Raw genomic sequence first — 13,001 nt, forward strand, 5'->3', positions numbered from 1 at the left:
CATGTTTCGAAAATTATCGTATTAAAATACAATTAGTCCAATGTATTTTTATTTATCATGATTTAGGAATAATTATCGTTGCATGACTTTTCATAACAGGACACCTGTAAAGTCTTATAAAATTTTTAATAAACGCGTAATACGTCGATAAGCACATCGATCAGTCATTCATATAATGCCCAACGTATCCTTCTCAGGTCGACAAGCAATAAATATAGATTTGCCTATAAACAGCCTTACATCACGAGCCAAGATCTTCCACTCACAACCTGAATCTCCCAATCACCTAATCCCCTGAAGAAAAGCTAAGAAAACCAGAAAAATCTCGATTTGCTAGGTTGCTCAACAACGAGCCTGCGCTTAACAACTCTTATCACTGGAACGCCAGGTCCGTGTTTACTCGTCTCGCTTCGAGCGTCGTCCGCAGGAGAGTTTTAACCGCTGTGGCAAGCAAAATAATCCTGAATCCTGATAATGATACACGAGGGACAAGCCGAATGATACACGACGAGTGAAATATAGCGTTTTATGTAATTTATCGCGCGATTACGGGTGAATCGCCGATGTCTATCTTTTTTTTTCCTTTTTTTCTTTTCTCTTTCTTTTTTCTTAGCGAAACCGTGATAAACCTAGAAAATCATCGAAGAGAGACCGTGACCGAGGCTGGCAGTGCACATGGGGGATGAACAGGTAACGGTAGCGGTTACAAGCAGCGGACAGGCTGTCGTCCGACTCTCGCGTTAAGAGAATTATTTATTGGGGCCATTGGCGCCGACGAAACGATTAGCATACTAATGTCCTCGACGATTTTCCTTGCGTCGTTCGCAAGCCGATCCTACCTCTCGTCCGCGACAGTGCTAATCTGCCATTATTAAATTATTTGCGTTACAGGGGGCGCGCCGTGGCCGCGGCGCACCGGCGATTATCATTTATCAATATCATGGGACAACATCGCGATGGTGATATTAATCGGCTAGGGATATTCGTACGTCAGCACATAATGTCGCCCAGATAAAACTGGTATGCGATATCGGCCGTTGCCTTTAATAGGGATAGCGATCGCGCGAGCCGCGAAATGATTGGGATCGAGGTGCGCTTCCGGTCAGAAATTGATCGAAGGAAACTCGATGACGCCTCGCGTAGCGGTATAGAATAGATTAATTCCAGGTGCGAAAGAGGAAGCTTTAAACCTAATTAGCTGGTAGAAATCGCGATTATACATATGGTAATGGGATTCGTCTGGTTCATATCGGGGTTATGATTACAGTGGTGTGGATCGAAGGAAGAGGAAACTTTGAGTTCGATCGTAAATAGTGGTTTATCGATTGTTAGTTTTAATGATAGGTTGTGGAATATTTTAATAGGGAATACGTATAAAGTTTGGCTGATGGACTATGAATTTTACGGTGTTTGGTAATATAAACTGAAATGATTATATCGAAGAAGTATTAAGATTTAATAACGTTTATATATAGATATCTTTGTAGGTTATTTATAGGAAAGGAGGCTGATAAGAAAATTACTTAAGATACCAATAGTATCGAATTGGCCAATTAAGAATTCAACTCAACAACGAGATTCGTCAAAGAACAGAAGCACTTAAATTTACTACAAGATGAAAGGAATTTTCTCCATTAATAACGTGATAACGTTTCCAAGAACTGATATATAATCGTTTCTCTCGAGACAAAGAGCGGATAGCGGCACGAAATAGAAAAAAACTAATTAAATAAACCGCTTAAATCACCTCCCACGTGTATAACATGTATACATAGCAACGCGAAAACTCACGAGTATCTTAGCATGGCTAACTTCCGCATACTTTACCACAATTACCTCCACGAAACAGGAGTAGGCAAATTCGCAGCGGCAAGTAATAAATCAAATCTCTTTAAAACCAGAGGATCGTGATTCCTCGCGAAATCTTCAGATGCAAAGTCTAACGAGTAGGAATTTATGTTGCAGCACGGTATATTTACAGTTGGCTGTAAGATTTTTGGGGGATTAACGCTCCTTTACCGTACGTGATAAATTATAAAAGATAAAAATATAAAATATACATATGTTTAGAAGGAATTCTAATAGTTTCCAAGCTTATTGTAATGATTTGCCATTCGTTACGTCGATGACAAGAATTCTCCATGCGCTCAAATCATAGTGGATGGTTCAATGATCGTAAGATAATTTGCCATAGATTTCTTCAGTTTTTAGGATTTTTTATTAGAATCAACGTCTTTGATTTTATTCTTAAAATTTGTTAAATTAAATATTCAACGAGCGTAACAGAGAGTAACATGAGAATATCGATATTTTTTCCAATAAATTCAATATATTAATTATCAATGACTAAAGTACAAAGAAATCTTGCACCAAAGAAATCAGAATGAAAGATAAGGGGAGAGATAAAAAAAGGAACGAATCTTCGTCTATACACGAACAGCCATACAAATCTTCAAAAATGTACCGTCGTAAATCCACTTCAGTAATTCTAATACTATTCGATATCGAGTCATCTGGTTTTAGGGACTTTTGATTATAGAACGAACGCCAGACCGGCGCCGATTCCCGCCATTGTCGCATTGCTCGTAATGCGTTTTAATATTATGATCTACGCGTCGAGACTGGCGAATCGCCTTGGAAATCTCGCGGTGAAAGGCAGTATTATTAATTTGCACCGACGGTAATCGATCTTCGCCGCAAAAATCAATGCGTTCCCGATATTCTCGCAACGCCGCCGACCGAATAACCGTGTCATTAAAACAGCTCACGAACACCTCGAGCCCAGTGTAACGTGTTTCAAGCCGTAAGAAACAGTATATCTCCTGTAATCTCGTTAAAATCTCGGACCGTGGAATGCGAAAAGAATAGCGAATTATATCACGCAGGTGCCAGAGTATTGTAAATTTTTCCACGATGAGGGTGAATAACTGAGGTATCGAACACGCTATTCATGTCATTAAACGTGGGTCGACAGACGATGATTGAAGTTATGGTTTAATTTAACACACACTGGAATTTATAGTGGGACAACGACATTTTCTGGTTATTTATTACATAGTAGTAGTAGTAGTATTTGATATTGTAACATTACAATTTTTAGAGCATGGCAGTATACGTATATACAGAAGGCGAATATCTATTTTCGTCGTAAAACATTAATTGTAATCGTTAAACCTAGTGTTATTAGATGCACATCGAAGCTTGATAGTTCAGGTCGTAAAAGACCAACTCATGGCGAGCTGACATAAATTTCTACATCTTATTACTTCCAACATATTTTGTTCAAAGGTATTATGTTTATTGAATCAAGACGCTAAATATTTATAATTATTCAAAGCCACGAAGAAACTGCTTTGCACATTGCCTATAAAAACTTGTAATAGAGAACAGAGTGCAACAAAGTTGACGTTGATTTATCAGGTAATAAACTTCGTATTGCTTTATTTATCCCCTGAGCCGGATTATTTCCTAACGCTCGTGAAAGAATAGTTAAAAAGAAAGACACGTTGCCGACGATGAACGAAAGAACGCGTGGGTTGGAAATTTTCGTCATTAGAAAAACTTAACCGTTGGTTGGCTTGACCACAGGGATTTATGTCCGAAAATTATAATAAAATACACCGAAGACGCCCAGCGGCGAGCTAAAAGGAACGATGAGTCAAAGAAAAAGGATGAGACGGCGTTAGAATATGATTGTAAAATTTTGTAACCCTGCGAACAACGAATCTTGATATTCATTTGGATCGTGGAATATATTTCAACCGTGCAATTCTTGATCTTGTGGGCTGAATGTCGTCGAAAGTACGTGAGAATAGTACGGTAATTACACCCACTCTCCATGGGCGATGATTTAAATCCGGATAGTTATCACGGTTATCGTGTGTGTTGGCATTCGAGTTGTACGGCATTAACATGCGCGCAACATTACTTATTGTAGCGGTAAGCCAGATTTATGCAAATGTTATTTTAACACCTGCTAGCCAAATAAACGTGGCACTGTTTTGCCAATAAAACTATGAAGCATTCTTGTATCAACAACGTCTAGCAAAAGCGATTTAGGGGTGCTTTCAAGCTACATCTGTTGTTTGATATAAAAAGAACAGGGAAAGTCTAATTCATATAGTAACTTTATAGTTTAGCCTGCTTCTTAATATACGTAGATGTTAAATCGCAGTTCGTAATTTTTCTTTACGTTTGTTACGAACGAAGTTTAATTAAATTTTATTACCGTAAAAAGCTATTAAAAAAAAAGAAAAGAAAACAGACAATGAAATAACGAGTACTACTACGTTTTTCGTGAGGAATATTGGAATTTAAGTAATTGCTCTAAAATAAAAAAATCTTGATAATTTTCATATTAAGAAATCTGAAAAGTTTCCAATCCTATCTCATCTCATATTAGATACATATATTGAATCGTTCGATATATTCTTTCCAATCATTTACCTTAAAATTGAGGTTGCTATATATCACTTAACTTGATCTATTTTACGTATCTCGCTTATTTTTTATGATAGTAAAAAATATCAGAAGAAAAGAATATTCGGTTCGAAGGGGCAAACGTGGTGATAAGCAAAACATTTTCTCAGCGACACTTTTTTCGAGATTTCAAAGACATCGAAGTATTTTTAAATGGAACTACACATTTTCATTGCAACAGTCTTATAGTTCATAAAAAAAACAAATTCAACGATGTACAATATGTTGATCTTCGCGTAATCTTCGCGTAATGAAGAGAAGGTAAAGGTAAGATTAGTATGTTTCAGTGAAAAATATTTATTTCAAAAAGTGTTTAAAATTAATTTTAATACGCTTTTGGAGACGGCAAATGAATGATTTCTCTACATTTTTAAGTACTTATAATAATAATTGATGCACATCCTCTAAACTCTACAGGAAGGAATCAAGTGGCGTAAGACCCGACGATCGAGCTAGCCATCAAATTCTTGCACCACATTCTATCCAACGATCGGGAAACATTCTGCTTCTAAGCATCAGGAACACTTACACAACACACTGTTCCAATGAAATTGAGATTCCTTCATTTACCGTCGCCGAACGAGTATAGAAATTTTAGATTTTCTCGGCGACACATTGTACATAGTTGAATCTCGAAAAAAGTGCCCTCGAGAACATTTTTTCGCCCATCACTACATTTGCCCCTTTGAACCGAATATTCTCTTCCTTCGAAATTTTTCCCCATCATAAAAAATAAACGAGACATTTAAGATGGTCAAGTTAGGTGAAATACCCTGTATATGTATTCTGCTATAAATAAAGCAAACGTCATTTTCGTATACTTTTTTCAACTCACGCAATAAAACCGAATCGATCACGCAAAAATGACGATACAGTCCTCAAATATTAAATATATCGATCATAGGAAAGAATGGACCGAGAAGAAGTGATATCTATCGCGTTGAAAGGTTTGAAAATGGCAAACTCACCGCGACGAGGGTGCTGAGAGCTTCAATTCGCATAGTAGCTGGCCAGGCCAGCGGGGAGGCCGTAGGTTGCAAGCTGTTGTGGGCCGATCACGTGTGTCGATCCCCGATTATTGGCCGACGATCTTTCGTATTCGATTTCACTCGGTTCGGAAAGTATCCGGCAGGTGATCCGATTCTCCCGGTTCTACGTCGATTTCTCGCGATCCGTGATGCCGATCCGATGACATGGCTCCTGCGCCGATCTGTAAAAAAAGAGAATTATAATTAGTAAAAATTAAAACGTAAATAAATGATATAAATATATAATTAAAATGTATCATACGTAATACACCTAATAGTAATATGATTAACGTACAAATTAATTAACAATAATACGACTGAAAATTACGATTCTTCTCTCTTTCTTTCTCTCTCGTTTTCTTTAGTTCTTTTATTACCAGATATACATACACAGCCATATAAATGCAAAAAGAAGAAAACAAGAAAGCAGAAAATTGCAATAACCTATATTATGTAAAAAAGATAACAGAAAATAATAAATGACGTATGAAAAAAAAAAGAAAACAAAGAAGAAAACGATAAACAAGATTAATGGTTAGAAACCCAACAACCGTACAACTCAGCCCGGTCGATCAAGATTTAATCTTGATAATGAAAAATTGACTTAAGGTATTATATTTCTCTTCTTCGTTTCTATTTATAACGAGAGAACCCGTAATAGAGGAATTTCTAATAAAGTCTTATCGATACCTCCGTCGATGATTAATTTAACACCTCAGTAGAACATCATCAATTAACGTCTATCCACAGGAACTTTCGTTCGAAAACGTGTTAGTTTATGTACCACGGTAAAAACAGTTCGATTTTACGTCTACGCGTTTCCAAAGAAAAATATACCTAGTACATGTCACTTATGACATCATAAACCCGCACCGCAACTGAATTTTACTTCAGTTGAATACAATTGTAGCAGAGCAACATGCCACGAAGCTTATATTTATTACGCGAAATGGAGCACAACGAAAATAATGAATTTTATTTCGATTATTTGAGAATATATTTCACTGGATGACTGAAAACGGCGTATCACAAATAGCAAAGTACGGTGTTAATATCAGGGAGAAGACACGATCGCGCGACGCGAAACGTTGCGCTAGACTGGATCGATCTTTAAGATTTGTCGATAAAAGTAACGAGGCCAAGTTAAACGCCGGCGTTTCGGTTAAAAGAAGACAACCACGTTTCACGTCACACGGACGAGCACGATAACGTTGTTAACCGATATCTTATCTTGACGTGTTTCCGATAGATACCAATTACGTTCGTGTCAGACATGCACTGACCTATCGAATTGATGCATTCAAACTCGAGCGTTGCACGTGTGGCATTCTCCTTCGAACATGGTTCTCGACTTTATTTTTACCAATTTTCCGCGTGATTTAACGACAGTAAATATTTTGCTTCGTTAACTAAAAACTAAACGCTAACTAAACTAAAATCCCAAAAACTAAACCAACGAGTTTATGTCGCGATATTATGTACATTATAATATATATGATAAAATGGAAAAGCTTTCAAGGATAACTAAACAGGTAAAATCAGAGAATATAAAAACTCAAATCTAAACATTGAACCTACGCTTTCCGGTCACGATCAAATAAATAAATTACATGAAAATGTCTTGAAAGCCGTTCATAGCTAAAAATATCTATCGCTAGTTTATTCTGTCGGATTTACTCGCAGTAGACAATTTTTTAAACGTCTACAGGTATATATTAATATCGATCTATCGATAATCTATAATATTTGTTAAATTGTATAATAACTTTTAATATTTTTCACATTACTCTGCCAAATTTGCGAATAATTTTTTAAATATTTAATCTTCCGATTTCCAAACCACGATGTTTCATTTTTATCGAAAACTTTCTATTGAAAATTATAATTTCTTACTGAAAAGATTGAAAAACAAACGAAACCAAAGATTCTACTGGCGCTGCTATGAATTGACACACTGAGTAGAATTATCAATTTGCAATTTGAATGCGTACGGGAGTTAGAGAGTTAGACAGCAGTAAGACACGAAAAGAAATTCGATGGATTTTCACCTGAAAGTAGGGTGAAACGAGCAGTCGTTGTCGGTTTTTAGATCGCGAAACTGTCCGTGATTTCTTGAAACCGACGCGATTGACAGGCATAGCTATAGCATGGCGGTATTACAGATCCAGCAAACGCTCACCGCTCTCAGGATCATTCGTTATATGAGTTAATGACTCTCGAGAAATCATCGATTGGTCCGTCCTGAAGCCGCGACGCCTTTCACACCGTGTAAACACGCCTTCTCACGTAATGTAATGGACGAGAGTTACATTTCGAACGGTAAACGGGGTGGCAAACGATTTTCCACGGTTTCACGCGCGCGATCTATCAAATACTCGTTTAAATGTATTTTCGAGCATTTCTACCTCGTAGATCTTGAATTTGTCCATTTGTAATCGATACAGTGTGGTACGCCGCTATTCGAAAATCTTAAGACAAATCAATGTATTTTAAAAACGAGTTTTTCAGAAGCCAAATATGATTACATGCATTTTCTTAAGCTTCATAATTTATTACATCAAATACAGAAGCTTCGTTAAAACAAAACGAGAACAAATTTTCAGCGGGAATGGAATTGTTTCATTATAGGCGTTTACCTCATAAGCGTTTCGATTAATTTTTTACATATTAATTTAAACGATGAAGAAGTAACGGCGCGACTTTATTAATTGCGGAAGGAGGGAGGCTAAAATATTTCTGATGAGAAAAGGAAGATTTATGGTGTCCTATTACACAGTCTCGCGGAACCAGTTTGGCTTCGTGACAAAAAGTCCACGCGACTCCGACGACCGAAGCAAGAAGCGCACACACCTGAGTGTACAATATAAAATATTGTGTAGGTGGTTAAATTACGGAAACCTGTTGCACTGAATTATTAATTTTCCAATTTATTAGGCGAATGTATTAGAGAGTCAATGGCATCGGTGAAGTGATTTATAAATCAATTACTATAAATTATTTCATTAAAAAAAATGAGGTGAATAAATGTTTATTTTAAAATACAATTATCATTCCTATACTATAGAATTATAATTGTTACTATACTACATTTCTATACTATGTAATTATACTAAACAATGCAGTATAATTATATAATAAATATAGCCTGTCAAGTGTACTCAAATTTCCAATTCTGTCGGTATTTTAAGATCGTTTCATTTTTTTTTTTTTTTTTTTTAATTAATGAAATGATTGCAACAGTCAAACGAGACTATAAACAGGGAAAGGTCTTCACGATTTTTAAATATCATCGTGAACACGAAACGGCTCGGTTAAAATGTCGACTGCTTTGCATCGTAACTGCGTCGTGTTTTCTTTACGATCGTAAAGCTTATTCCATGCAAATCACTCTCGATCTGATTGCATCTACTTTTAAACAACGATCCGAGAACAGTCTTATCGTGGATCGTCTCTATTGCCAAACACTTGTGAAATCGCTCGAACGGCAATTAAAAGAACAGGAAACAGAGGAATGTCGGTCAAAAATTCTTACTAAATAGTAGAGAACGCTTGTCGGTAAAAGTAGTAAGTAATTAGAGTGAATTAACTGCTCGTTTTCTATTTCAAATGAAATTCATGATATTTATCAGGTATTGCATAATAAATATTTATCATTAATGGACAGTAAATATTGGGTTGTTTTGCAACATACATAAATTAATCCTGTTTTCGTACATGTATTGTACAAGAAGCATTTATGACACAACTAAATACTCGGTATATAATTTAAATGTTACACAAACATTTCTTTAAAACATACATTTTTCCTACTTTCTCAAATAATGTAATTTATTTCACCAGTAACTTCACTTCCCTAAATACAAACCATTCGTGAGTGTATCTTACATGATCGCTTTTGCTTGACAAACTCTATCAAACGTATTCAAAGATTCCAAAATATGCACTCATCTACATAATCGCAAGATCCATCAGCAGATCTTACGAAACCATTATCACGGTCTCCGTCACCGAGAAACTAACTCACCAACAGATTCCACGAATCAGCCTGTTTATCATCCATTCGGTGGAATCCTCTTTTCGCTAGTAGCTCAAGAACTCATGGGAAGTTCGATGAAATCGAGTGGGCGTTCACCGGTTTGATGAAAGCGCGGCTACCGCGTAATCGTAAGCGGATTAGGAATATCATTTCGGATTATCGCCGCCACGTTGGAAATTTGGATTATAATTTCGGATTATCGGTGTGCTCACTCGAGCATTGAAAAAAACGTGTGTTATGACGCACGTTATAATAATATCGATACTCATGTTACGGCAGACCTCCGATTACATAAACCTTTCGAGGAACAAACGGTTTCATATCATAGGAATCCAATCGTTTTCCATGCTTCCAATGATTCGTTATCATTTTATATAATTGTTCGCATTCAGAAAAACGGATTCGATCAACGGGAATTCATTTAAATGGATATTACAATAGAACTTCATTTATCGAGGGACGATATCATACGTGCGATCATATGTGGAATTCATAGGATTTTATAACTGGAGTTTATATAACAGTAAGAGGTCAGACAATAGTATGGAATAAATTCACTGATTCGCTATCTACGATTTCTCGTTCATATAATAGAAGTTCGCGTTTGGGTAAACCCACTAGATCATAAAAATTCATTTCACACATTTTATACAAATGCGACTCTCGTTTCAACGAGCAAATTTTGAAGTCTACATTTTTGTGACTTTTTAAAAGTAAGTACATGTATAGGTCTATCATGAAGATCTAAGGCGTATTAAAAAGTACATAAGAATAAAATAAAAGAAAAAGATATATGCTGACTCCGATCCGTGTCTTGCGTATTGAACGTGTTAATCAGTCACTAACCAAAATCTCTTTCAAATAAATAAGAGATAAAACTAAATTCTACTACACCGCAGCCTGAAATATCCATCGAAATTAACGTCCATCGTTTCGCTACTCGTGTGACCACAGCGTATAATAACATCACCGGTCATTTATAGCTGCTCCTCTTACGAAATCGTTGATAACGCGCAGGTATTCGGCGACAGACGGTGTCGGAATCTCTTATCTAGGTTTTTTCACCGGTGATGATCGAATTACTGTTTAGCTGGAAGGATTCGGCATACTTGCCCTCGTTTCCTCTTGCACTGACATTTCGAACGTCGCTTGAATCATCGCGACTTATCAGCGATACACGTCGACGTGGATGGCTAATCGGATGTAGACTCAGCGGCACGTCACGAACACCTTGCTCCGAACGTCACAAACACCTTCCTGCGTTATCCTGACTCACGAAACCGCGAACACGTGTCCGCCGATTCGACACGCTGTGCGGTGAATTAATTCGTTTTTGCATGAGCGTATCTTGATTGGTAAATGCCGGTAACATTGTGTAAAGATACGCATCGAAATCCCAAACGTATGTACGGTGTGCTTTTCGTAAAAATATTACAAATGTTATACTTTTCATCTTTGAGAAGATTGTATAGTTTGGAAGAAGATACTAGATAATTTTTATAGTATACGTTTTAATATAATCTTCTTAGAGAGGAATATTTGAAACACGCGGAACTTTAATTGATCAACTTTATAAATTAACGGCCTGGTTTCTCAAGAATTAAACTCTACCCACATAAGCTAAAATTCAGATATTTTTAATAATTTGCTCGTTGAGTGGTCCATTCTTCGATCGTTCATCACAGGGGTAAAAATTTTCGAAACGGATAAGGAAGTAGAGATAAGTAAAAAAAAAAAAACTATCATAATCGATAGGGAATATAACAAACGAAGAAGTAAATCAAATTTTCTATTTTACCGTTAGTGTACCAATTTATCGTATGATTAATCGTTAAGTTAGCTCTTCCGGCTTTATACGAAGAAACGTAGAAATAGGGACAACACTGAATACAAGAAGTAAAGCTACGCATAGTTTCCTCTTATTATCGATGAGAATAAATCGAAGTGGGCATTTAGAAGATTCGTTAGGAGCAATGAATCGTCTATCCTTAGAAATATCGGCTCTAGGAACACGCACATGATTCATCGGGAAAGATAAACCGAGGAATTCCGCGTCGTAAAGCATTTCGTCATAAGTGCGGAGGCAGGAAGCGAGCTTTTGGTAGAAAGTGAAACTGATCACGAAACCGTATCACGATGTGCATGAAAAATATCCACCTACGATCGAAAATCGAGAAACTTTCTCCTCCTTGATGGAACAACCCTTTGTGTAGAATATATACGAACTCGATTTCGACGTACGATAACGATACAGTAATCTGGCTTTTACTTTTGCGACACGCGTCGTAGATGAATAATTTACAATCTTCCTACTGAATCTTGAAAAATCCCCCTACTCGAACGACCTTTTACATACGCGAATCAAAATAATTGTAATTTACGGTATCGCGAGGAAATCAAACGATCTTGCTTCGAAGTGTCCTCGTAAAACGGCGGAAAAATTGCAAAACGCTCGGGCAGATCGTGCTTTAATTGAAATGTTATTTATGAATAATGGACAAGTTATGACGTTTGGTATCGCCTTGGTCCGCGTATTCGACTCGAATGCAAATGGCACGCTATTACTGTACATTATCGGGGAGGCATAGTGAAATATCGATTGGCGAATATTACGGATCGATCGGCGGTGATCAGGTCGTGTTGTTCGATCGCGGACCGGATAGAAAGGCTGCACTTTAATTGCCAGTCGAGAACGATTTAAACTTGTACAAGAAACTTTATAGTTCGACGAGTTTCGTCGGAATTACAAGTAAATTGCATCTCGTAATGATAATAATCTCTCCATTATTCTTTTTATTTTTTTAGGTTTCCTGATAGTATTCAATGTTATGTAATTACTCATTTTAGTTGCGCAATAACGATCGTTATTATCGTCATTACATAGCTAAATGAAGGTATACAGCGCCGCATGAACGTATGTGTGGTCACAGATCATTGATCGATGAAGATAATTCGGTTTGACATACAAATTGTCTTTCATCGGCGACATTGATAGCGTACGACAGATAAGAACCTATTAAAATGTTACACACAATGGAACGCGATCCAATCGTGGCTCGCGATTCAAGTTTACGTATGGAGAAAAATTTATATTTTATATTGTCGTTCATGATTTATATGATCTAGAGGCAGTTAGTCGTACTAGATAGCTTTCCTATTAAAACACAGTCACTGGATCTAATTATAACTTAGTGGATAGTGTAGCAGATCGCTACATAATAACAAATATCGAAAAATGTAGTCAATCTTGTTTGCATAGAATTCTATATCATTAGTTAATCGTTGGAGATCTAATCGCACGATGAAATTCAATTTAACATATCAGATACGATTGCATGCAATTACATACAGCTAGATCGCGTATCAAACGACATCAATCCACACTATTTTATCAGAAAGAATGAATCGAAAAGATTTTAATTGGAATAAGGTTCAAGAGATCCTATCATAGACTCCCA

At 36.7% G+C, this 13,001-nt stretch overlaps 1 protein-coding gene across 5 annotated transcripts in view; it reads right to left on the reverse strand.

Moving 5' to 3' along the window:
* LOC139987277 (uncharacterized) overlaps positions 1 to 13,001 on the reverse strand; it is a 113,328-nt gene that overhangs the window by 13,750 nt on the left and 86,577 nt on the right. For 3 of the 5 annotated variants that reach the window (XM_072003363.1, XM_072003390.1, XM_072003380.1), the window contains exon 2: positions 5,448 to 5,689. In XM_072003363.1, the coding sequence (XP_071859464.1) occupies positions 5,448 to 5,480 (33 nt within the window). In that variant the 5' untranslated portion in view covers positions 5,481 to 5,689. Of the gene's footprint in view, positions 1 to 5,447; positions 5,690 to 6,197; positions 6,612 to 13,001 lie in introns of those variants that run through there. The other 2 variants (XM_072003371.1, XR_011799821.1) reach the window with 2 other exon arrangements.

The sequence above is a fragment of the Bombus fervidus genome, chromosome 1 (genome assembly GCF_041682495.2).
Source record: "Bombus fervidus isolate BK054 chromosome 1, iyBomFerv1, whole genome shotgun sequence".
Classification (NCBI taxonomy): Eukaryota; Metazoa; Arthropoda; class Insecta; order Hymenoptera; family Apidae; genus Bombus; species Bombus fervidus.